Genomic DNA, 24,969 nt, shown 5'->3' on the forward strand with positions numbered 1-24,969 from the left:
TCTCCTTTCCCCTTTCCCCTTTCTTTCTCCTTTCCCCTTTCCCCTTTCTTTCTCCTTTCCCCTTTCCCCTTTCTTTCTCCTTTCCCCTTTCCCCTTTCTTTCTCCTTTCCCCTTTCCCCTTTCTTTCTCCTTTCCCCTTTCCCCTTTCTTTCTCCTTTCCCCTTTCTTTCTCCTTTCTTTCTCCTTTCCCCTTTCTTTCTCCTTTCTTTCTCCTTTCCCCTTTCTTTCTCCTTTCCCCTTTCTTTCTCCTTTCCCCTTTCCCCTTTCTTTCTCCTTTCCCCTTTCCCCTTTCTTTCTCCTTTCCCCTTTCTTTCTCCTTTCCCCTTTCTTTCTTCTTTCCCCTTTCCCCTTTCTTTCTCCTTTCCCCTTTCCCCTTTCTTTCTCCTTTCCCCTTTCCCCTTTCTTTCTCCTTTCCCCTTTCTTTCTCCTTTCTTTCTCCTTTCCCCTTTCTTTCTCCTTTCTTTCTTCTTTCCCCTTTCCCCTTTCTTTCTCCTTTCCCCTTTCTCCTCTCCTTTCCCTTGCTCCTTTCCCCTTTCTCCTCTCCCTTTCTCCTTTCCTTTTCTTTCCTTTAAATTTCCTTTCCTTGACATTTCCTTGACATTTCCTTGACATTGCCTTTCCTTGACATTTCCTTTCCCTCAACAACCACAGCTTTGATATTTCAACATTTCCTTTTTCCTTTTTGTTCTTTCTATAGGCATTCTCCCCTTACAGAGAAAAGTACATATTTTTTTAGTGCTGAAACCAACCCAGGAGCTTATATGCTCTTGCAATTATATTTTCCTAAAGTGGACTTCAGTTCCTGGAATCTCCTACTCCCTCAGAACTACCTTAAAGGGATGGAAATGAGTCAGTTCATTTTACATTTATGGTCTCTACTGACTTTATGAGCAGAGAGGATCAGTCAGTCTCAGACTCCAGTTCTGAGTGTTCAGTGGTGAATCAGTTGGATCAGCAGTGAACTCTGACTTATGTGATGAAGCCAGTCCAAAGCTGATTTATCTGCTTGTGCAGATCTTTCACAACTAAATATTCTCCAAGCACATCTTTAGTGAATACTCCAGACACTGAATATTTATATCCTGGAGTTCACTCATGGTCTCTTTGTTCACAGCAGAAAACTGCATTTCCCAGAGAGGAGAAACACATTTCCCACTGGGCTGATGAGAGAAATATCTGAGAAAAGTCTGGGGGTTCAGGGAAGAGCTTCATTGTGCAGGTTTCCACCGGGAGCAAAAGTTCTCAGAATATATCTGGAGTTCCTGCTTATCTGGCATTATTTGAAGCAAATATGAAATTCACTTTTCACACTAGTACACTAAAATTATAACACAGATAGAGAACTAGGTACTTTCCAGGACCATAATTATTTAAAATGCCCTTCTCTCTTTAAATTAAGAAAAATAAAATTTCTTTTTGTAAAGAAAACTGCTCTGTTCATAACCCAGGAATAGGTGGTTTCTATAGTGATTTCAATTCTCCCTAACCAAAATACAAGGAGACACTTGGAGATTTAAATTTCCCAAAAAGAAAAAAAATTAGAACAGACAAAATATTACACTGAGATATTTTTGTTATTTTTCATTATCTTCTGGTTTGGGTTTGATACTTTTCTTTAAAATGCATATCTTTTTAAAAGAGCAAAAACAAACAAAAATAAAGAAAAACTGGTTTTTCTTTTCAAAACCTTTAATTCTAAATTATCAAAGATAAGGTAGAAAAATCTTACCTTGAAAGTTCCTCCAGTTTAGATTTAGCAAATTCAAGGCTTTTTCTCTCAACGTGTTCGTGTGGTGTGTGAGCCAAAAGTTCGTGAAGTGTTATAATATATCTGGGAATCTTGGAACCAATAAGATATAATATCAGTAAGTCCATATATACCTTCCCTCAATTTTAATAGATGATGAGCATGTAAATTTCTTTTGACATTGAAATTACCAGGTGACCTGTCTGCATTCAGCTAACATTCACATTGCACAAAAGGAGATGGAAGAATGTCCAGTATTTGACTATTAAAGGCTACAGGGTAACAAGGACCCTTCAGAGCTTTTAACCACAGAAAGAAGGACCCTTCAGAGCTTTTAACCAAGTGATGGTGCAGCATAACTGCTCTGACACAACAAGATTTATGTAGGAGGAGAGGCAAAATTATGCTCATGTGGAAAGTCACCAGCAATGACATAATAACATTCCTCATCACACAGGAACAGGACCATCTCCTTCCCTCCCTTGACCTGGCTTCAACTCAACCCAAAGAAACCCCATACCCACGAAAACTTTAAAATATACCACTTCAAAAATTAAAAAAGCATTGTTGCAGGTACTAATGGCTCCTTCAGCTAATATGAACAACTACTCCTAATATAAGTGACACTTATGCCCCTTTTTAATTTTTTTTCTCTATCTGGCTTTCCAATAACTGCAGAAACTGAGGGGTTTCACTATTCCTCGGATGAGCAAAATGTCAGGTTAAATGAAAAAGACATAAAATTCTCATGCCAGTGCTTCACAGACATCTTAAAACAGCAGAAAATGCCTACTCCAGGGAGATCACAGTAAAAATCAGGAGGGTAAGCACAGTTTTCAAAACTTCTGCAGCTTATTTTTCATTTTCTAAAGACCAAGTCACTTGAGAGCAAAGCAGGGAGAAAGATACCAAATGAATTCCCAGTAAGGTGCTTATGGCTGTTCTAAGTTCCTGAATATCATCTCTCTCTGGGCTTTATAACCAGGGGTCCCAAGTCAAGGACCTGCTCCTTGCCAATTTTCTTTGGTGCCATCCTCATCCCACAGTCCCCCTCAACATTCCTGATACTGAACAAAGATGAGCCAGCATAGCTGGGGAGGAGATCTCCACAAGCAGAGTCTTGGGGTAACAACAAAATAAATTACACCAAACTAATTTTCAGGAGAGTATTTCTAGTTAAGCAAGATGAGCCCTCAATCAATTGCAATGTCAGTAACATAAAATGAATCTACCAAACAGTAAAATTAAATATACACAAAAAATACACAGGGAGTACCTGAAACATGGGGTAGGTAAGGAAAGTTTCCAGCATTCTGCCCTCACATGCTGGGTTGGCTTCATATTGCTTCAAGAGTTTGTCAAAATCTCTGTTTTGCTTACAGTTTGCCAGCACTTGTAGGCTATATTGATGATTCCGAACAAATTCTTGATATATGTTCAGCATTGGCAGCAGAATGTCAAATAGGTCAGCTAAAAAAAAGCAGAAAAATGCCTTTTTTTTCCCCCCCAGCTACTCACATATTGAAATACATTTTTAAAGAAAATGTGTTTTCCAGTGTTTTCTCTGGAAGTGAATTACTATAATCAGTTCTGTTTCCAATACACTGACAATTTAGGAACATTAAACATAGGTTTTTCACCTGCCCAGTGGTGGTTGTTCTGATTACCTAATGGTCAGATAGCATTACAAAAATTACAAATCTAATCAATGCTTAGGGCAGAGGAATTCTCATATACAGACCATTTCTGCCCGCATGGGATTCCCACTATACCTGATCTTGTGGTTTTAACCTTGCATATGCATATTCCTTTTAAAAGGGACTTATAAGAAGTCAAGTCTTTAGAAACAAAAAAATCCCTACTGATTATTCAAAAATAAATATGAAAGTTATACCCCTGTAGAAAATAAAGTAACTTACCTAGAATTAAGGTAGGCCAGTTAGCTATTCTTGCTTTTAAGCCCTGGTGAAATATCTCATGAAGAAACATGATTGTTTCACTGAAAAACAAGTATTTAAACAAACAAAAAGACAATTCTGGTTTTATTTTCTGATTAATTATTCACAGAGAAACATCTCTTCCTCTTTTGCACTTTGCTAGAAAAAAAACAGAAGACAGTTATTGTTATGGAAATAAGTGCTTCCTTTTATTGCATTGTTTAAAAATACTAGCTCAGTGCTTCTAAAAAACTCATAGTATTCAATATAAATATTCCAACATCGTATTCATATTCTAGCAAGGGAAAGGAAACCTGCCTCATGACTAAAGGAACATATTCTATTTCTCAGAAGTTTGGGGCAGGCTTGGATGCAACCCCAGTCCTGTATCTAATGTTAGATGCCTCCTGGGCTACTTGAACATGCTCATTACAGCAGTACTTGGATGCCTAATGAAAGAATTCCTTTTTTGCAGGATATGAAAAGACAAGTGAGAGAGAAGGAGATTCCTTAGGCAGGACAACAGAAAATAGAAGCTTTGACATTCTCATCCTCAGGGTCTTATTGGGATCATATGAGGCCACTAAGTCCAGTTTTGCTCTCTTAAGAGAAAAAAAGAAACAGGAAAGGTGACAGAAAATTATGGGAACTGCCCTAAGAGGCACCATCTGTCCTTTTTTGCCTTTAGCAGAAGAAGACACAGAATGCAGGGAGGTAAAGAGGTCATGCTGGTTTCCAACAGCATCACCTGCAGCACCTTTGCCTTTCAGCCCTGGAAGAGTGTCTGGCTCAGTGACACCACCTGCACCAGAGCAAAACAGGAGCCAGGACTTTGTCTTCAGCTGAACCAGAATGGGAACAAGCACTCAGGGACACCCACCAAAAAAACCCCAAATAAAAAGCCACAGAAACCTCCCAAACCAACAAAAAAAATCCCAAAAAAGTCCCCTATACCTGTTGAGGAAAATGCTGCTGACGTCGTCGTGGCTGATGGGCGGCTTCTTGGAGCTCGCTGCCATCCTCAGGGGCCGCAGGAAGCAGTTCACCAGGACATAAAGCTGGTGCACGTACTCAGACTCAGCCTCCACCATGTTGAAAACTATCTGGTTCCTCTTCCTCATGCTCTCTGCATGAGGGGAACAGATATAGTCTTGGACAATGGTTTTCCATTTTCTTCTGCACAGCCAGCCCCGCATAAAGCTCTGAACCTAAAAAGGGATCACGCAGGAAAAGAAAGTTAAAAAAATATATTACATGACTTATCATAAGCTCTTCACTGTAGAAACAATTCTCAAAAGTCTTTGTGCAAAAATAAAAATGTTCCTTTATTGATATATAATTGCTCTGTAATTAAATATATTTTACATTTCTGTTTGTTAAGGGTCATAATTGTTGCCAGGAAACAGACTGTAAAACATGGGGTATGCAGAAGGGAATCTTTCACTGCAAGCTGGAGTGTTGTCCCCCTCCCATCAGCACGAGTGCAGTTCCTTCTTCCTCCCCCTAGAACATTTCTCTTATACCCCAAAAGTATCCTGCAATACCTTCAGGTAACACAGTCCAGCACAGACTCAATATCATTATTGGCAGAATTCTTAAATTTTTTTTAAGCTCACTTTGCTTTCCATTTTGAACAGATAACACTTGACATGGGTATTTAAAGTTAGGTATCAATACATTGCTTGGTATCAGACACCAAAGCAACAAACATGGTATTCAAAACCACAGATTTTTGGCATTCTTAAAAAGCACCTCTATGTCATGGAAAAATCTAACTAAGCACAATATCGGAAGTTGCAAATGGACTAAAGATTACACAAGAGGTCTACATCTGGTCACAGGAAATTTCATTATGTCTGTGCCCTGATCTTGATGTGGAGATCATTCATCTTGAATGAGAAGTGCAAAATTTCACTGGTATCAGTTTACTCTGAAAAAATAACTTTAATAAAAGGGGCCCAGCTGTCGAAATGACCAAGACACAGAATACAGTGAATTACATACAGATTCAAAGCTCTCTTGCTACTGAAATGGGCATTCCCAGCTTGTGCAACAATGGTTAATCTACACAAAAAGGGAAACTCACACCAAGTTACCAGCCCAGGGCTGACCCTGACTCAGTCTACACACCCCAGAAAAAGACAGAAACCAGACACATCCCATGAAGGATTTCATGCAAATACATCACAAGATTAAGCGTGGCACAAAAATACATGTAATTGAAGAGATTTAAGTAGGGGCAGGATAAAGAAAAACTTGCTATTCTACTGTACTTAAAAAAAAAAAAAACAAACCAAAAAACTAGGCCAAAAAACAGAGGCACACCCCTCATCCCACCCTCCTCCCTTTAAGCACAAAAGACTTCATGTTTACCTTCTTAATTTTTTTAATATCTGGATCTTCATCTTCCTGGTTGCCTTGATAAGGTCGCATTTTTTCCTTTGTTTTATTCAGTGCTACAATCTGACAAAACCAAACACTCATTAAATGCTTCCTCGAGTTAAGGAAACCCTTGGTTGGAGATCTACCAGAACAGCAAATTCCTGTTCCCACAGGCTGTGGAAGGGGCACAGAATGACCAGCACATATCTGGGGACAAGGACTGGGGCACTTCAGGCCAGTACAGGTCCCTGTGCAGCTGGAAGGGGGACCCAGAACCAGCAGGTTCTGCCCCCAAAACTAACTGTGCCTTCTGGGCTTTATCAGCCTGGGACTGCAACAAGGTTTCTAACAACATCCAGGGAATCAGAGCAGTCTGGGACAGTCCTTAACACCATCACAGCCAAACTCAAACGTGAAGGCAGGGAGGAAACAGTGAAATCAGTGGCACCCACTCTGCAAAGCAGTGCGTCATCTTAGGGGGATGAAAGGATGACAGGATGTCAGGAAAAGTAACCTAATCAGCCCAACAGACCTCAATATTTCTAAGAAAATTATTATTCTGAGTCACTGGGGACTGTTATATATTAACCTCACTGGGTTCTGTGATTTTCACAGAAATACTGAATATCACTGATGCCTTCAGTTTGAGCTTTCATAATCTCCAGACTCTGTAATGCATTGTAAATAACCCTGAACTCCATATAAAGCGTCAGCTGCTCTCCTCACAGCTCAGGCACACAGAACAATCCTTCTCCAGCCCCAGAACTAAGGACACCACTGCAGCTTCAGCCCAAAAAGTGCAAACAGCAGGGAATGGAGGAGAGCAACTTGGGAGGGTGGGACTGCAGAACCTGGAGGTGAAATTGGACAATGAACCCCAGTATGGAAATGGACCAGAACTCATAGAAGTGTGAAAATTCATGACTTGGGGTCCATCTTGGGTCTATCTTGGGTGCAGCTCTGTAGCCACAGCTCTCTTCATGGAGAGCAGGCAGGCACAACTTCCCAAGGATATTTCCTGGGAATTGCAACAAGGAACCTCAGAGAAAGAGAAAACAATTCTTATCTCTATTCTCTGCTCCTGATGTTTTTGCACATGTGGAATATGTTAGGAAGATTGAAGGGAGCTCTTAATTGCATTCTGGTGATGGTTTCTTATAGTAATTGGCCTGTTGGGTCAAAGATGTGTCCTGGCTGTCTCAGACAGTCACGGGTTTTTCTTTAGTATTTTTTTAGCATTCTTTTAGTATTCTTTAGAGTAATATGTCTTTAATATAGTATAGTATAGTATGATTAATATAATATAATATAATTTTAATAAAGCAATTGTTCAGCATTCTGAATCAATGGAGTGAGATGCCAATCATTCCCTGCATCAAGGGCTCCTGATTCTGCTCCACCCAAGGTGGAGCCATGGCCAGGTTCTTGTACTGCCCAAGGTGAATCCTTTGAAGGACTTTCAATAAATCCCCACTTTATTCCTTTAGCCCTGTCTAGCTCTGCTCTAGGAGCCTCCCAAGGCATCCCCATCCAGCAGAAGGCTCCAGCCAGTGAGTGCCTGGTGGCTCTGGCACTCACCTCTGACTTGAGCCTCTCGATCTCCGTGTCCTGGTCCTCCAGCTGGTGCCGGAGCTGGTTGGCCGCCACCTTCTCGGTCTCCACGATCTGCACCAGGTGGATGTACTTCTGCATCAGCACCTCCCGCTCAATCAGGATGTCCGAGTAGCTGCCAGGGAAAGGACAGGTCACTAAAAGCAGCCACATGCTGGGCTTTAGTGGGTTTAGTTTAAGAAGGCTTCTGCTCCTCAAAAAACTGTAAAAACAGAGACTGGTTTCTGGTGAAAAAATGTTTTAAATGATTCCTCTTCTGTGCCTAAAGAACTGTTTGTAATTATTGTATTTGCAGGGTGTCCCGACGAAGGAAGGAATGATGAATCTGGCTCCATGTTCTCAGAAAGCTAATTTATTATTTTATGATACTATATAAAGAATACTATACTAAACTACACTAAAGAATACAGAAAGGATACTTACACAATGCTAAAAAGATAATAATGAAAACTCCTGACTCTCTCCAGAGTCCTGACACAGCTTGGCCCTGATTGGCCAAAGAGTGAAAACAACTCCCAGCAGAATCCAATGGAACAATCACCTGTGGGTAAACAATCTCCAAACATATTCTACATGTGAGCACAACACAGGAGAAGCAAATGAGATCAGAATTGTTTTCCTTTTCTCTGAGGCTTCTCAGCTTCCCAGGAGAAAAATCCTGGGCAAAGAGATTTTTCAGAGAATGTGAATGCCACACATAATATTCATTAGTCTTCTTGGCATGATAACCAACTGTGCAAAACATTACTATTGTTAGATATTTATTATTGTTATATGTTTACTGTTGTTAGATATTTATTACTGCTAGATATCCAACTACTGTTAGATATTTACCATTGTTAGATATTTATCATAGTTACGTATTTACTATTGTTAGACATTTACTGTTGGTAGATATTTATCTATTATTACATACCTATTATTAGTAGATATTTAGAATAGAAACTAGACAAGGTAGAGACTTTGTCAAGCCTCTAAGGGGGGGGAAATGATACCTTAAGATTTAGCTTTCCTATTTTCCAGATTCTGTACTGCATCAGTACAAAACTCTGAACTTCATATAAAGTGTTATATCTCCTCACAGTTTACTTAGACAAAACAATCCTTTTCCAGCCTAATATATTTTTCATAAACACCTAATTTATTTCTTTATTCTGCTTAGCTTCTGTTCTAGGTGTCTTCAGGCATCACAACCCCCTCATGGGACATGGAGAGATAACGTAGCCCCAGTGGCAATAAGCCTGCAGAACCATGCTTGTTTGGCTTAAGTTATAATATGCAGCTTGATCGTAAACCACCCAAATCATAATCACCAAATCATCCAAACTGAGACAGTTTAACATCCTTTTTTAGACACTGCTGCAACAGTAGCCAGTTTCACAATATTCAGCTACTGAGAGCAAGATAACAGCACTTTTTATGAGCTTCTAATTCTCATGCCTGGCCAAAGAACTCAGTAAATTCAATTTGTTTTATGTATTTTAAGGTCTTGATTTTTTCCCATCTTTTGGGAGGACTTGGGGGAGCATGTAGCACTTCATCAGAACTATTTCTCTCCATCTGCCAGATCAATTTATGGAAGAATTCCCATCAAAACTGTCATTATGGTGCGCTAACACATGTTTTATTTTTTAGGCCTCTTTAAAATTACTGAAATAAATGCCTTTAATCCAATCAGTATCAGGAACCACAGTATCAGTCTTTCCTTTAGCTCTTGGGCAGCTTTTCCCTGCAAAGGGACAATATCCCTAGTGCAATCAGATGCCACAATCAGAGCACCATGTCAGAAATGCTTCCCAGCCTCAGGCAGAGGAGAAATCAATTCCTCCCTATGCAGCATCTTCACCAGACTGATCTTGGAGCAGCAAAATCAAGACACTTTGCTGCCTCTTACCCCGAGTTTTAGGAAGGTTGTTCCTCTGAGAATTATGGAAATTTACAAGATAAAGACCAAACAAAACACAGCAGAATGGAGGCCCTAAATCACTGACAAGGGATCCCTCACTGTTTGATATCACATCTTCTTTGATTGCTGAGTTTGAGCACAGCATTTAACAGAAGGAACTTTGTGATTGCAAATCCCTTCCCTTTAAATATCTGCCTGCTTATTATAGCACTCATAAAACAATGAATATTTGCTATTAAATACCGTGAGGTTCCTAAAATTGCAGTAATGTGCATCATCTACAATGCGGTTTTTCTGTAAATATTTACTTGTATTTCAATCAGTGCTTGTACACCTCCACACTGGAGGGGGCCAATATTACCCACAGCTCTTGAATTCAACACCTAACCTGGAAAACAAGCTTGGATTTAAAATAATTAGAATAAGTTTCCACAGCTATCATAAACTAATATTTTTCCTTCCTTGTACAGATTATAAAAAGAATAAGAAGGGAATTTAGTTCTATTACATTTGCTGTTATATTTTGACTACTGCAGAAGTAAACAATACACTGGAAAAAGGAAGGTCAGGGCACCTCTTCCAACAAGTAAAAACCACACATAAATAAATCTATCATGAAGCAGTCCACTTATCATTCAGCTGTGCAAGAAACAGCAGTAAAGTATGAGACTAGTTCTTCAGAATTTTTTTTTGTTTTGTTTTGTTTTGCAAGAATTCTGGGGTTTTTCTTCAGAAACCAGAGTACTTCACCTCTTTGCACCCTAGAAAGGCATTTGTACATTCTAAAAATTAGCTGAATCAAAAGCACTAATCACATCTGAGTTAGCACTAATTGTTCTACAATATTATTAAGATAAAAATATATGTAACATATGTAATGAAGTGCTTTGATTTAAATTTAATATAAATAGTCTTTCCCACCTAAACCAAATCCAGACAGGTGAAACACTCTCTTTTTCTATTTATCCTTTTCATAATATTCTAGAGGCTTTGCTACCAATCGTTTTCAATGGAGAATTTGAAGGGTTTCACTTTGGTTTTATTTAAACTGAGGAAAATAGTAGGACATAGACTCACAAGGATAAACTGCTGATGTAGGATCCAATATATTGTTATATACAGTGCTTCTCTTCCACTTTTTTGTTTTTACCTTTAGGGGAAGAAATTTATGTGTGTTTTTTGGATTCTTTAAATGCATTAAGCTGGACAGCTTTGCTTTACTGGGGAACAAGAAACTTTGCTCTGGAAGACAGAAGATTTTGTTCTTTTGAGATGCTCTTAGAGCAATTCAGTGGGGGGGGGGGGGGGGGATTTTTGCTGTCTAAAATGTCAGACTCAGCCTGGAAACCAAACAACATCTCCTTCACTTCCATAATTAGCAGTACAAAGAAGAGTTAATTAGAAAAGACTGTGTACACCTACACTAACTTATAATAGGCTAAATCCATTTTCCTTCTCAAAACTACTGCGGGGAAAGGAAAAATCACAGGTTTTTGGCATAAACTTCACATTCTTCCAACAGCCTCTTCCATCCATCTCTCTGCATGCCTGAGTAGAGATCACCATGTCCAAATGTGTTAATCTGAATATCCAGAGTAATCCCAGGAGCCTTACAAGAGGACAGAATATCAATACTGACATGAACACACATGTATAAAAAATCCTTGTAAGAAAAAATTGTACCAAAACGTTCAGATGTCAAAGCAACACAGGAAAATATATAAAGCAACTTGTAAGCAGCCAGTCTAAGTCTGGTTTTTTTGTCTAGGGTATCGTTTAATAGAAAGAAACAACTGCTGCAAACCACAGCTTATATGACTTTTTATTAATATTTTTCTGAGGGAAGCAATTCTTTAATGTCTAAAACATCCTGAAAGCCGAGGCTGAACCTGTCTACTACCACCATCAGTAGGAACAGGGCTCAAACCAGGTATTTCAAGAACCTCTGTTTGACCACCACCTACCACATGGAGAGAGGAAGAAATTAATAAAACCCTGATAAAAAGTGTTGCACCATTCAGTCTGACATGCTCAGAAAACCTAGGAAAACTGGAGAAATTTTAGGCTCTGGCAGCAAGCCAGGATACAAGTTCCAGTAGTGCTACCAGCAAAAACTTTTGAGTTTTGTCCCAGAATGAGACCAGAGTTATGGTTCATTGGAGCAGTCCATGCTAATTGCACTAAAGCTGCTCAGGCTGCTGGGAGAAGCAGGCATTTGGTCTGGCCACATCAAACCACCCTCTTGAAAAGCAAAATGCACAGCCTAACTCACTCCTTATGAAAACCAGGCTCTAGCTGTCTGCAAGGCAGAAGAAATTACCTGCATTGTCCCCACACCTGCCTTGAGCTGCTGCAGGACTCCTTAACAGAGGAGAAAGAGCCTCCAGACAGGGTTTAAAGCCTGATGGCACAGCCACAGCCACAGCAGGGATGGGAACAGTAAAAGCTGCACTAGAACATAACCAATCCACCCCTGTGGCTCCAAGCAAGGTGCCTTGGGGTGTGATCCAGGGTTCTGAGGGATCCCTGTGCCACACAGAGCCACAGGGCACCTTGACAACTCCACACCCCAAATGGTTTTTACTACATGATCCTTTTAACTGAGAGGGGGAAATGCCAGCTGGGAGACAGAGCCTTTGGAAAAGCGGGCCCAACAACCAAAGCACCCAAACCATGTCGGTGGGGAATGGCTCACTCAGGAGCAGGGTGTGAGGGGAGGGAAGGCCACCCTGTCGTGTGGGATGGAGACTGTGCTGGAAACACCCCTCACCAGCCAGTGTGTCACCCACCAGACTCACACCTCACACCAAAACCAGCTGCTTCCATTGTCATGGCACTCCAGCCAGGAAAATCTGACCATTTAGATATGGAACAATAATCCCAATATTTAGGAATGGTCAGATATGAACCCTTTAGGAATTCATCCACAAACAAGATGGAGGAGAATGGCACCCTACCCCACTCTGCAAAACTGAGACAGGACTCAAAGCGTGAGCAGCCATGAATCACAGAATCGTGGCATGGGTTGGGTTGAAGGGACATTAAAGATCAGCCAGTGCCACCCCTGCCATGGCAGGGACACCTTCCACTCTCCCAGGCTGCTCCAGCCTGGCCTTGGGCAGTGCCAGGGATGCAGGGGCAGCCCCAGCTGCTCTGGGCACCCTGTGCCAGGGCCTGCCCACCCTGCCAGGGAACAATTCCTTCTCAATATCAATTTTAAGTTCCTCTTTTAGTTTAAAACCTTTCCCCCTCATCCTCTTGCTATCTGCCCATGTAAAACATCATTCTCACTCTTTTTCAGGAGCCCCTGTTTCAGAGGGAATCTCATGAAAAGCCGCCACAAGGTGTGCCCACAGGCTGTGGAAAGCTTCTGCTCATCTCCTCTCAGGCTGAGAGCAGCCACCAACCACAGGGGTGTGAAACTTCTTATGGGCTAGAGGGAAGAATATTTTGGAGTTGTACAAGGCTTGTTATGGAAGTGCAGGAACAAAAGGCAGGGAAAGGGAGGCATAGAATAGGTTTGAGGAGCAGCAAGCTTTGGAAAACACAGAGATAAGGGGATAAAAGGGGATAAAGGATCTCAGGTAAGCACAGTGATCAATACACTTGTCTGGCCATGATCTGCACATCACCACCATAACCCATCCTGCCTTCTCACCAAACCCACCTCTCGCTCCTCTCCATGTGTGCATCCTTGTGGCTCTCAGTGTCACTTTCTGGAGCTGGCACCACGAGCCCACAGGTCCCTACAGTGCCAGGAGCACACAGAAGAGGAGGAGATGAGAACCTGGCCCAGGTGTGTGACACCAGCCATGCCCGAGCTGGGCCAGCCGAGCGGTTGGGACACGCCAAGGCCGGCCTGCACCAACAGGGATTGGTGATTCGGCTGCTGGAAAGGGTTTAAACTAAACTAAACTAAACCCAACTTTACTAAACCCAACGGTTTAGTGACTAATTAGAAACTCCAGGGTGCTCTGCTTGACACAATGCAAAGCAAACAAAAGCAGCTTTTGGGAACACCACGGGCCTGGGTGGCTGGCTGAGGGATGGCTCTGCAGGCCCCTGTGTGCCCAGCTGGAGCCAAGGGCAGCACAGGCAGGGTTTTATATTTTTCAAATACTGTGCTGCTTTAGGGTATAACTCCAAACTACATATATATATATAGCGTTAGCTACTGTCTTCACATTTTGGTCAGACAACACAATCCCTCTGGGCCTGAAAATCAAGGGCACCCTACAGCCTCAGGCCCTGAAAAGTATAAACAAAAGTGAATTAGGGGAGGAGCAAACTGGGGGTAAATGACTTCATTACCTGAAGCTGGAATTGGAGGATTAACCCCTGAAATGCAAATGGACCAAACTTATAATTGCCTGAAAAACTTGTGACCATTTTCCATCTTGGGTGTAGCCTCTGGGAGGCTTCTGACTGTCCAAGATGTACCTATTGAAGGCCTTTAATAAATACCCACTTTATTCTCTTAATCTTATCCAGCCTCTGTTCTAGGCAGCCACTCCAAGGCATCATCACGGGGTTGCAGGTCCAGTAGCAGCCCCTGGACGGCCTGCACAGCTCAGTGATTTTTGAGGGGCTCACAGTGGGTGTCTGTACTGGATGCACCTCTCTGCCTCACTCCCAGCCCACGAGAAACCACAAAATCCTGGTTATTAAAGCACCAGGCCTCAGCTAACACAGTTTTACTGACAGCAAGGCATCAGCACAGCGCAACTCTGAGATGCCACAGTGAGCTTACAACCACCTGCAAAATACTGTGTAAAATACACAGCAGAAGCGTGCCTGAAAATCTGAGAGAAAGCCTTTTCTGCTCCTGTTTGTTTTTAATTTTAAATTGCCAGTTAGAGGGCAGTAGTTCCTCGTACACCTTAAACAGTGACCCAGGTGAAAGAATTATTCCCATTTTCCTCCCTAATCTTCTCCCACATCACCTGTGCAGTGAGTAGACATGGAGGAATGAGATTGATTACAACTAAGCTGGCAATAAATTAAAAAAGCATATTTCATTTTCAAATCAGTTTCGCAATTAAGTTCACACTTGTGCCTGCATGAAAGGAGGGTTTTTCATTTCCACACGTGGGAATTTAAGACTTTGGAATAAGCTAAAGCAGAGAAGTCCAATAAATTTTATTAATCCTGCATTCATATGAAAAAAAATAAAAGCATAAGAGTTTTTGAGCTAAATGCAAAAAAGTCTTAAAATATAGAAGATTTTGTAAGAGAGAGTGATAAGTACACCTCAGTGTATTGAGGGTGAAAGAGATTTTTTCATAAGGGAACAAGTTCTGGAAGACAGCCAAAAACAGGACTTCCCAATGCAGTCACTGACAGAGGAACTAGGACTTGCCAGGAATAAATCCTTGCCCAAAACTGTAGCTCAGAAGGAGCAAACCATGCTCTGCCACCCTGGATATTAAAGAGAAACCAAAATAGTGAACATTCAAATAAAATGGAAGGGGGAAAAAAGTAAGTACAGATATGGAACTGATAATGGGGTTCCAGTAAAATATACTGGATTAAATATCCCAATTCCTGCTCAAAAGCCAAACAATCCCCCATGTGAGGAGAGGGCTCTATGGACAGGAACAATGGACAACATCATAGCAGAAAAGATCCTTTCATTAGGTACTGGCACCCAAATAAAATTCTTATTTACCCAGAGTGGACCATGGGGTGCAGTGAGATTGCAGCATCCTTCTTTCAACACTGTTTATAACTGACAAAGTAAAGTAAATGTGGAAGAAATTTTGATGGCTACAAATATGTGTTGGGGGGAAAAAAAAAATGAAAAGCAGTACAAAATTAGATTTTCTATATGTCAATTTAAGAAAACAAAAAGCCTCAACTACCTCAATTGCATTGTCTCAGCTCATACAGGGATTATCACAGCTCCTCATGAGGATATGACCCTCTGGAAAGCAATTATATACTTCCCTTTCTCAAATGCCAGCATATTCACACAGAACAAGATGTTCCCAGGTCTCTTTTTGATATAAGAGTAGTGGCAGTCTTCTCAATGCCTCCAACAATTTGTAACTAAGACACCTAGACAGTACAAAAAAGCATCTTTAAAGTGCTACATAAAATGCCATTCATCAATTCCTAAAAAAACCTTAGGTTAGTTCAAATCAACAATGGCACTTCAGAAGTTGCCAAAACTTCTCCCATTTGTCAAAAATACAGATAAACTTAAGGGAAAAAATCTAGATCATGATGAAGGCAAAATTCAATCCCTAAAGACAATCTCTGCTCTTTTGTTCAATGAAGTTGGCAAGAAAAGTCTTATACAATACTCAAAAACTATTATTTTAGCCTCTTTTTATCTATCTTCAGCAAAAGACCCAACGGTTTAGTAACTAATTAAAAACTCCAGGCTGTTCTACTCGACACAATGCAAAGCAAACAAAAGCAGCTTCCAGTGAAGGAGAAAATCATCAAAGCAAGGAGGTAACCCACAATAGGGAATGACACTCCATGCTTACCAACTAAATTTTACCTTTATTTTTGGTCGCTTGATGTAATTTTGTGCAAGAAAACACAAGAAAGTCGTGTCTGGGAAACTTCCCCAAGAAAATTTAGATTTTCTCAATCACCTGTGCAGGAAAGGTGATTGAGAAAATTCCCCAAATGGCAAAGGACCTTGAGACTATCCCTTACAGAGATGCCCATAGTTCAATATCATCAGGAGGTAGGCCCAAATAAGGTGGAAACAGGCAAATAGCAAAAGGGGTGGAGATAAAAATACTGATCTTAGTTACCTCAGAGACCCAGCTGTCCTGTAAAGCCTGAAACTACAACTCCATGGTGGAGTCAAAAGTTAGCCACCCTGACCCTGAATGTCACAACCAACTTCTCTGCAAGTTCTCACTATTTTCAGCTGTGCATTGTTTCCCATTGCTTTCATTTCATGTCAGTTTCTACCTTGAAAATTCCTGTGTGACACACTTAGAAACTGAACTACAAGGACAAAAATTTTACCTCATGTTATGAAGCTCTTCTTGCTTACGTGCCTTTTACACCAGGCAATGGACAAGAATCCCAGGATCACTGAGGGTGGAGAATCCCTCCCAGCCCATGGAGTCCCAGCTGTGCCCCATCCCCACCCTGTCCCCAGCCCAGAGCTCTGAGTGCCACCTCCAGGGGACACCTGCAGGGCTGGGCACTCCAAACGCCCCTGGGCAGTGCCAAGGCAGTTCCTGAGCCCCCTTTCCATGGGGAAATTCCTGCTGTGCCCACCCTGAGCCTGCCCTGGCCCAGCCTGAGGCCGTTCCCTCTGCTCCTGTCCCTGGTCCCTGGAGCACAGCCCAAATCTCCCCTGTGTGTGCCCCCCAGCCAGGTAAAGGTTGTGGCAAAACCAAACTGATGCTGCAGAGAGGGAAGCCCAGGATGCTGCTGTCCCTGAATGTCCACGAGCATGAGGCAAAAAGCCCTGCTCCCCTCCTCACTCACTGTCAGCAGGATGCCTTGATTTAGCTTTTATATTTTTCAAATCCTGTGCTGCTTTAGGGTATAACTCTAAGCTCCATATACAGTGTTAGCTACTATCTTCACATTTTGGTCAGACAACACAATCCCTCTGGGCCTGAAAATCAAGGGCACCCTACAGCCTCAGGCCCTGAAAGTATAAGCAAAAGTGAATTGTTGGGGAGCAAACTGGGGGTAAATGACTTCATTACCTGAAGCTGGAATTGGAGGATTAACCCCTGAAATGCAAATGGACCAAATTTATAATTGCCTGAAAAAACTCGTGACCATTTTCCATCTTGGGTGTAGCCTCTGGGAGGCTTCTGACTGCACAAGCTGTACCTTTTCAAGGCCTTTAATAAATACCCACGTTATTCTCTTAATCTTATCCAGCCGCTGTTCTAGGCAGCCACTCCGGGGCACTGCACAGCAAAAGCTGTCCCAGACCAGAACAAGCCCTGCAGCAGCACGGGGCTGTGGTGTCACACAGGGGACACCGGCCCAGCCCTGAGCCCCAGGGACCCCCAGGGACCCCCAGGGCACAGGATGATGTGGTCACCCAGAGCTGCTCTGCACTGCCCACCCACAGGGCTGGCCTGGGAGAGGACAGGGCCCCATTCAGTGGCACCAGCGATACCTTGAGTTTTAGCCCTCTTATTTTCCAGATTCTGTACTGCATTAATAACTCTCAACTCCATATAAAGCATCAGCTGCTCTCCTCACAGCTCAGGCACACAGAACAATCCTTCTCCAGCCCCAGAACCAAGGACACCGCTGCAGCTTCAGCCCAAAAAGTGCAAACAACAGGGAATGGAGGAGAGCAACTTGGGAGGGTGGGACTGCAGAACCTGGAGGTGAAATTGGACAATAAACCCCAGTATGGAAATGGACCAGAACTTACCAAAGTGTGAAAACTTGTGTCTCAGGGTCCATCTTCGGTCTATCTTGGGTCCATCTTGGGTCTACCTTAGGTCTATCTTGGGTGGAGCCTTGGCCACATTTTTGTGGTGCCCAAGGTGCATCCTTTGAGGCCTTTTAATAAATCCCTACTTTATTCCTTTAGCTCTGTCTAGCCTCTGCTCTAGGCATCACCAGAGTAGGACAGAGCTCCCAAAACAGGCTGCCCAGGCAGCACAAGACCTCCAGCCCCAGGGCCTCACTTCAGAAGCTCTAAATTAAAAACTACGAGCTGCTCATGTTCAATTTTAGTTCTGAAGCAGAATCACTGGTGTTTACATGGCTCATGTCCTAAGCAATTCAGGATCTGCCTGGCTCCTTGTGCGTTACCATGGCACTGCAGAATAGCTGAGGTGAGTGTGGATGGGAGGAGGCTGCAGAAAGTGCATTTCAGCAGCAGCTTTGCCTCCTGTTATAAATAACAAATGCAGTTATTGCCTTTCACATTTATGCATTAGCTATTGTTTTGCAAGTTATTTTTGATCACAAAGATCCTGATATAGTGAAATTTGTGATTCCTTTTAGCTGCTTTTTGGTATAGTATAATGTGTCCATTTAGGTATGCATCATATAGCTTCTAGAAATACTTGATAGATATTGAAATAAAAATTGAAAATATAAATATAAAATATAAATATAAATATTGAAATATTTGATAAATATATTATATCTTAGGCCACAGCATAATATTAAAATAGAGACTATCTGATGTTACCATGCTTTTATGTAACTAACTCAGAGAATGGTGTAAGATAATTATGTGGTTCCTTGCATTTGTGGACTGAGTGGTAAAATAAGAGTGACAAAAACCAGAACCCAATTTACTGGCTCCTCGTTACCAGGGAGTGTAAAAACAACAGGATGGAACCACAAGAAGAAATAAAATATATTGGTTTAATTTACAAGATGGCATGAAGACAAGCCAAAGGTTAAAACCAAGCAAAAGAACATCTAAACCCAAAGGAATGTTTCAATATATATATATCCAACTCAAACTCTTATGAATATGCATGTACCCCCTGCAATGTAACAGTACACAGAGAACATGGTTTAGGTTAATGGTGTGCTTTTAGCGAATAGCCAAGCACCCCAGCACTGGACTTTATCCCTTTTATCCCTTATTAAACTTTTTAAAACTTTGAAGATTGAGCATAGTTTCTCACACCATCTGCATTCCTCAGGCCTTCACTGAGATGACTTTAATTTAGATTACACCTAAACCATGACCACTTGCCACCCAGGCCTCTCCTCAAGCACAGACTATTTCATGGCTCAAGGTCCTACCACATCCCTTTTCACAAAACTGTGGTTCAGGTCATTCAGAATTTCAGTTTCAAAGTCGAAATTTTATTTGTCACACTTCATCGTCTTAATGGCTTGACGTCCTCTTTCTTACACTTATTTCTCTGTAAGAGTTTTTAAAGAAAAACTCATTTATTCATCTGTCATATCATTAATTTCCTCATTCACATGTCATGCTTGTCTCTAGCAGAAGACTATTCCTAGGGCTTCTTTCTAATAAAATAATATTCTTCCTGAACTAATTTCAACTGCAGCACAATTGCTTATGAAAGATAAAAGACAGTGAAATAAGCATTGAATGTTAAAGGTGTTTTTTTCCTGTAAGGTACTCATGAATTGCAAACAACACCCAGCTAATATATGCAATCATTTCTTTCTATTTGGAAGATGGGTTTAGGTTCTCAAAGTATTATCCATTTATCTATAATAAAATGGATCAGAGGGTCACAAATCGAGTTCCATACCTTGCTTGGTGAATAGCTTCTACCCACTCATCTCCATCAACCTCATCCTCACAACGCAGCTCCAGTGGCTTCTGCCCCTCGTGGCCAAAGAGAACAGTAAAGTAATGCTGCAAATTAGAACAAAGGAAAAAAGGGTTCAGAAACTCTTAAAGTAAAAAGATATGTAAAATTTAAAAAATAAACAAAAAACTGACCGAACAAAAAAAATTAGAAAACACAAAAAAAATCCCACCCAGCAAATAAAAACCACCAGAAGACTTTCTATACTCAGCCCAGTGTGTTGCCAGCCCAAAGATGTGTTTTTAGTCTTGAAACATGGATTGAAGTTAAAACTACTCTGAAAATATTCCCCTGTGTATCAGGTAATAGCTTTCATGTACTTATTGCTAAGTTATTGTTCTTAAACTTCCACATCCAAGACAACAAAATACAATTCCCTAAAGAGCTCCTACAGCCAAGTACAATAACAGAACTACAGTGGGGTGTCTGCAGTTCTCCCTCACATTTTTTAATCTCAAACTTCCCTCAGCCAGCATGGGGATCCAAGCCTGGAGCCACCACCACCTCCTCCCAAAAATACAGATTGTGCACTGGCTCCAGCCTATTCCCCACCTTCCCAGAAGAATGGGGACCCTTCTCATCCATCACACTCCCAAAACATGCTTTCCCCTCTCTCAAGAAGTCTCACCCATAACTATATGGCAACTACCTTTTTTTTTTTTTTTTTTCACAAGAACATGCTATTCACCCAAAATCTGGCATTTCTTGCATGAAGGGCATTGCCCTGGTGTGTTCCACAGAACTTTCAGGGAGGTTTCTGCCACTGTCAGAACACAGCATGAACAGATTTGGCTGGTGGGGAGGGGGAGAGCCACCTTAGCCCCTACATCCATCCAGGGATTGATATTTACAACCTTATTTTGCACAGCTTATGTACCAACTTACAGCCAGGCAGCAAACAGGCCTCTTCCAGCTCAGATGAAAACAGGTCAGAAAATATTCTACCTAAACACACCTTCAATTTCCACAAGTGCCCCAAGCACACCCTTTAGCAATCCAGGTGTTTCACAGGCAGGAGGATGAGTGAGGGTCATGAAAACATCTGGGTTTGGGTCTGAGGTCATTCAGGAGCAATTCTGACTGAACTGAGGTCTGGATCCCTCCACTGTCCTCACTGCCCAGAACTCCCCCAGCCCTCGTCCTCCTCCACACCTGTGCACAGGGAACAGAAATTCCTGTCTGGGCTCCGGCAGCCAAACTCAAGCACTCCTACATTTGGCTTCCTTTTGGGTAACATGAGCACAAAAAAAGGCATTCCAGGAGGAGAAATTATTCACTTGTGCATTGTATCAGTTTGTTAAACATCACTATGCATATAAAAAGCACTCCTCAGGCAGAAGAGCAGCAGGATTACGGACAATCACAACAGAAATGAGGCCAAATCAGAAACAGCATTCACATTTAACAGGCTTTAACTAAATGAAGTTCAGGCTCAGACCTGTTAAGTCTCAGAAATTAAACAGCTCCAGAGCCCAAATGGGGAATAATAAATGAGTACAAGGACAATCTTCTAACCTGTGGGGTTTCAACAGAGCATATCACTTAAACCTGAATACCATGAATAGGAAGGAAAAACCCATTTAATCAGGTCCATAGGATTCTCCACAGCACTGAAAGATAAAAACTTTTACAACAATACAGTGCAATTGAAAATAACCTACAGCACAGTGAAAAGTGCAGCAAGATTACACACAAATGTACTCTGTTTATAGAGTGGAATAGTCTATTTTAAAAAGCATATTTAAAGATAAATCACACTGTTCAGCACTGCATATTATGTAACAAGTTATTTGCGTTTCATAAAGCTGTTACATATAAAATTAGAATAAAGACACAAGTGCAGACAAGCACTGGATTTAATCCCATTGTGTGGGGACTCAAGTTAAAGGGAGAGACAATATCAGAGTCCTCCCTACTTTCAAAGTGCAGCAACTCAGACCTCTTTAAAGCAAGACTTGAAGTGATCTCATGTCACAGAATTTAAACTCAGAGGTGTGCAGTTACCATGGTGACAGGCACGCCAGAAACACACAGTTAGACCAAGAAAATGCATACATCTAAACTAACTTAGAGGGCAACCACAGCAGTTCTGGACTCAATGGCAACTAAAGCTAAATTACAGAAGGCATTTGTTTTGAAATCACCTACATCTGTCAGCCCCCCAAACAGGCATGTTGCATTCAAGCATCAGGATCAGGTCTCACTTCATTTATCCAGAAATAGTCAATTCAAGAGCAAGAAAAGTGCAAGAAAAATACCATAACATGCCTCTAAAAAGAATCTCAAAGTCATCTTTTAATTCTCTTTTCAAAATAAATGTTGCTCATTTAAAAAACTAATTTACTACAAGAAAATAAGATGGTGTCTGTGATGCACTATTACATTCTCCAGTAATGATGTATGTGAGTGGGCCTGTATATATAATTACACAGAGACAATATAATTTTAGCACTGCCATTCAATGCCAAACAGTTCAGCTTGCACATCACTGCAGCACAGTACAGGTAAAAAACACCCTTCTCCATACACACCATCCTTCTCCTGAAGGGAAAACAGTAAATATTTAAGCACTGTAGCACATATTTACATCAACTACCCTCATCACCATCATTATCCCGTCTGTTGGATATCAGGAACACTTATGTTTCAAGTTGTGAACTTGTGTTTCAAGTTCAGCTAGACAATTTTGCTGTTTATGTTTATTCTGAAAACCACTGGAATCATAGAGGGTAATACGAACAATCTGTGTTTTGACATAAAACAAATTAAGTCATTTCATTTCAAGGTGTCTCTTCAGTATTCAGTGACACAGCAAGGCTTCATTTGCACAAAAACACCTTTGGCAGAGTTCTTGAAGGTAAAGCTGGAGAAAAAAAGAGGCGGGGAAGCTTCAGGTACCTGGCACAGGTATGAAGGCACGACTGACAGCCAAGGAAGGAGCACTGCTGTGTGTCACTCCTTGGCTCCTACCTGGGCTTGACCAGAGTTTCTCCCTCAGTGAAAGGAGCAGTGAGGGCGGAGCTGATGGGTGCCTGCTGCAGAGACGAGGCTGGAGCCAGGCTCAGACTCTGGGTGCAGAAACCCTGCGCCAGGGCTGGGCTGCCCAGCAGCTCACAGCACAGCTCTGCTCTTGCAAAACTGCCCAAGGGATGGCAGCACTCAAAACAAGGCAGCAAAACCTCTGCAGTCCAAACATTTCCCCTTCAGAAGGGAAAAAAAAAGTTGTTCTTATTACAAAAAAATCAAAGAAACTCTCACCAAAAAAAAAAAAAGGTGCAACAACACAGCAAACAAACAAACAAGCAAACAAAAAATACACACACAAAACAACCCCACAAAAAACAAAAATCCAAAAGCCAACCCAAAAAACCCCATAGAAAAAAAAAGCTTAACCCAAATGATACATGCCCTGTAACAGAAATACTGCTTTTCAGACCACTCAGGTCAATGAGTGGCAATGCCCAAGACAACTGCCCTTTCCAAAGATTTCCACGCTAAACATAAAACTAATTTATAATAATGCACTGTGAAATTGTAATTTTAAAACTTAGTTGTGCCATGATCTGGCCAGGTGCTATTTCCCGATTTTTCACTGATTTATTGCAGTCCTGGCTTAAGTATTCAAGCCAGGATGTTGAGAGTAAGTTAAAAAGAAAATTACAGGCATCAATATTGATAAGAATGGGAAACAGAGATGAAAAACAATGGTGGAAAATTTGTCTGTTTACCAAGATTGCTACCAAAACACTAGGAGCCATAACAAAAGCCTGTCTTCAATGTGAGGCATGAGGAAGCTTAATCATTTGCCATGTATTTAAGGCTTACATTCATTGCCTGATGTTTGCAAGGGCGTGTTGCAAACCTTTGATGCTGGAAAAGGTGGCAGAGGTGATTAATTAAAATTTAACATGACAAGCTAAAAATATTTATTGTTCTTAACTTCTAAAGACTTTCATTTCAGAACTTGGAAGCCTGTGTGCACCCTGAAATGCAAGTAAATTACTGAGCAAAAGAGAACAATCACTGCAGCAACTGAAAACTCCTCAGTAATCCCAGAAGGAAAAGCAGCAAATTGCAGTGTAAATCAAAGCAGCTTATGCTATCCAAGGACACATTAACTCATGGAGTTTTCAGATGTGTTCTACTGACAGTATTTTGCCCAGCCTCTGAAACACAGAGCAAAATGTCTATTATGTATTACTCACATCCTGGGGAAAGGGAAGGGAAAGAAGCGGAAATGTTGGGAAGTAAGGCAGCACCTCCAGGAGGGAATAAGTGGGCAAGGGTGAATATGTGGAGGTGAGGGAAGTGTTTGGGGGAGAAGACAGCAATCCCTCACACAGAGAGCTCATTTACAACAATGTGTGGTGTCAGGACAAGGGGAATGGTTTCAACCACAGGAGAGTGAGATGGGATGCTGGGAAGGAAGTGGTCTCTGGGAGGGTGAGGGGCCCTGGGATGGAGCCCCCAGAGCAGCTGTGGCTGCCCCTGGATCCCTGGAAGTGCCCAAAGCCAGGCTGGAGCAGCCTGGGACAGGTGTCCTTGCAAGGGAGGGGTGGGATGGATGGGCTTTGAGGTCCCTTCCAACCCAAACCATCCTGTAATTCCATGGCTGTGCCCACAGCATGGTGGGCAGCAGAGCTCCTCTCTGCCAGGGAAGATTCCCCCATGCTGGGACTTGCTCCTGGCAGGAAACCCACATCCCATTGCTGCTAAATTAGCATGAGAACGGAATGATGACAGGACTGAGAATTCATTTTGAAGTTTCCAGGGAGATCTACTGAGCCAACGCATTTCATGCTTGTATCACACCAATTAGTAGAAGCTATAATGAGAACAGGATTAGTGGACATCAGAATTAACATGATGTACTTGGGAAGAGTCAGATGGTTTTTGTACAAGGATGGCATCTCCTGTAAACCCAGAGGAGGTCTCACAGGGGTCAACAGGTGTTTGGATTGCAACAAAAACGGTTTTCACAGCGATTTTGACAGATATTTAGGGAAATGCTTAAGCATCTAGGACTTAAAAGAAAAAGGTCACTCCACAGATAAAAAAAAAAAAGAAAAATAAAAAAAAGAAAAACAAACAAAAAAATCTGCTCAAAAGCTAGGAATCAGTTGGAAT

At 41.6% G+C, this 24,969-nt stretch overlaps 1 protein-coding gene across 5 annotated transcripts in view; it reads right to left on the reverse strand.

Annotated features, from left to right (window-relative positions):
- Positions 1 to 24,969, reverse strand: part of RASGRF2 (Ras protein specific guanine nucleotide releasing factor 2) — a 132,492-nt gene that overhangs the window by 71,038 nt on the left and 36,485 nt on the right. For 4 of the 5 annotated variants that reach the window (XM_071455155.1, XM_071455154.1, XM_071455153.1 and 1 more), the window contains exons 2-8: positions 19,783 to 19,889; positions 7,645 to 7,792; positions 6,058 to 6,147; positions 4,639 to 4,892; positions 3,667 to 3,746; positions 3,024 to 3,217; positions 1,730 to 1,839 (exon numbers count right to left, since the gene is read on the reverse strand). In XM_071455155.1, coding sequence (XP_071311256.1) covers positions 1,730 to 1,839; positions 3,024 to 3,217; positions 3,667 to 3,746; positions 4,639 to 4,892; positions 6,058 to 6,147; positions 7,645 to 7,792; positions 19,783 to 19,889 — 983 coding nt within the window. Of the gene's footprint in view, positions 1 to 1,729; positions 1,840 to 3,023; positions 3,218 to 3,666; positions 3,747 to 4,638; positions 4,893 to 6,057; positions 6,148 to 7,644; positions 7,793 to 17,960; positions 18,305 to 19,782; positions 19,890 to 24,969 lie in introns of those variants that run through there. The other variant, XM_071455156.1, reaches the window with a different exon arrangement.

This window comes from Agelaius tricolor, unplaced genomic scaffold (genome assembly GCF_023055355.1).
Source record: "Agelaius tricolor isolate 1412-34295 unplaced genomic scaffold, bAgeTri1.0.p SCAF_44, whole genome shotgun sequence".
Taxonomy (NCBI): Eukaryota; Metazoa; Chordata; class Aves; order Passeriformes; family Icteridae; genus Agelaius; species Agelaius tricolor.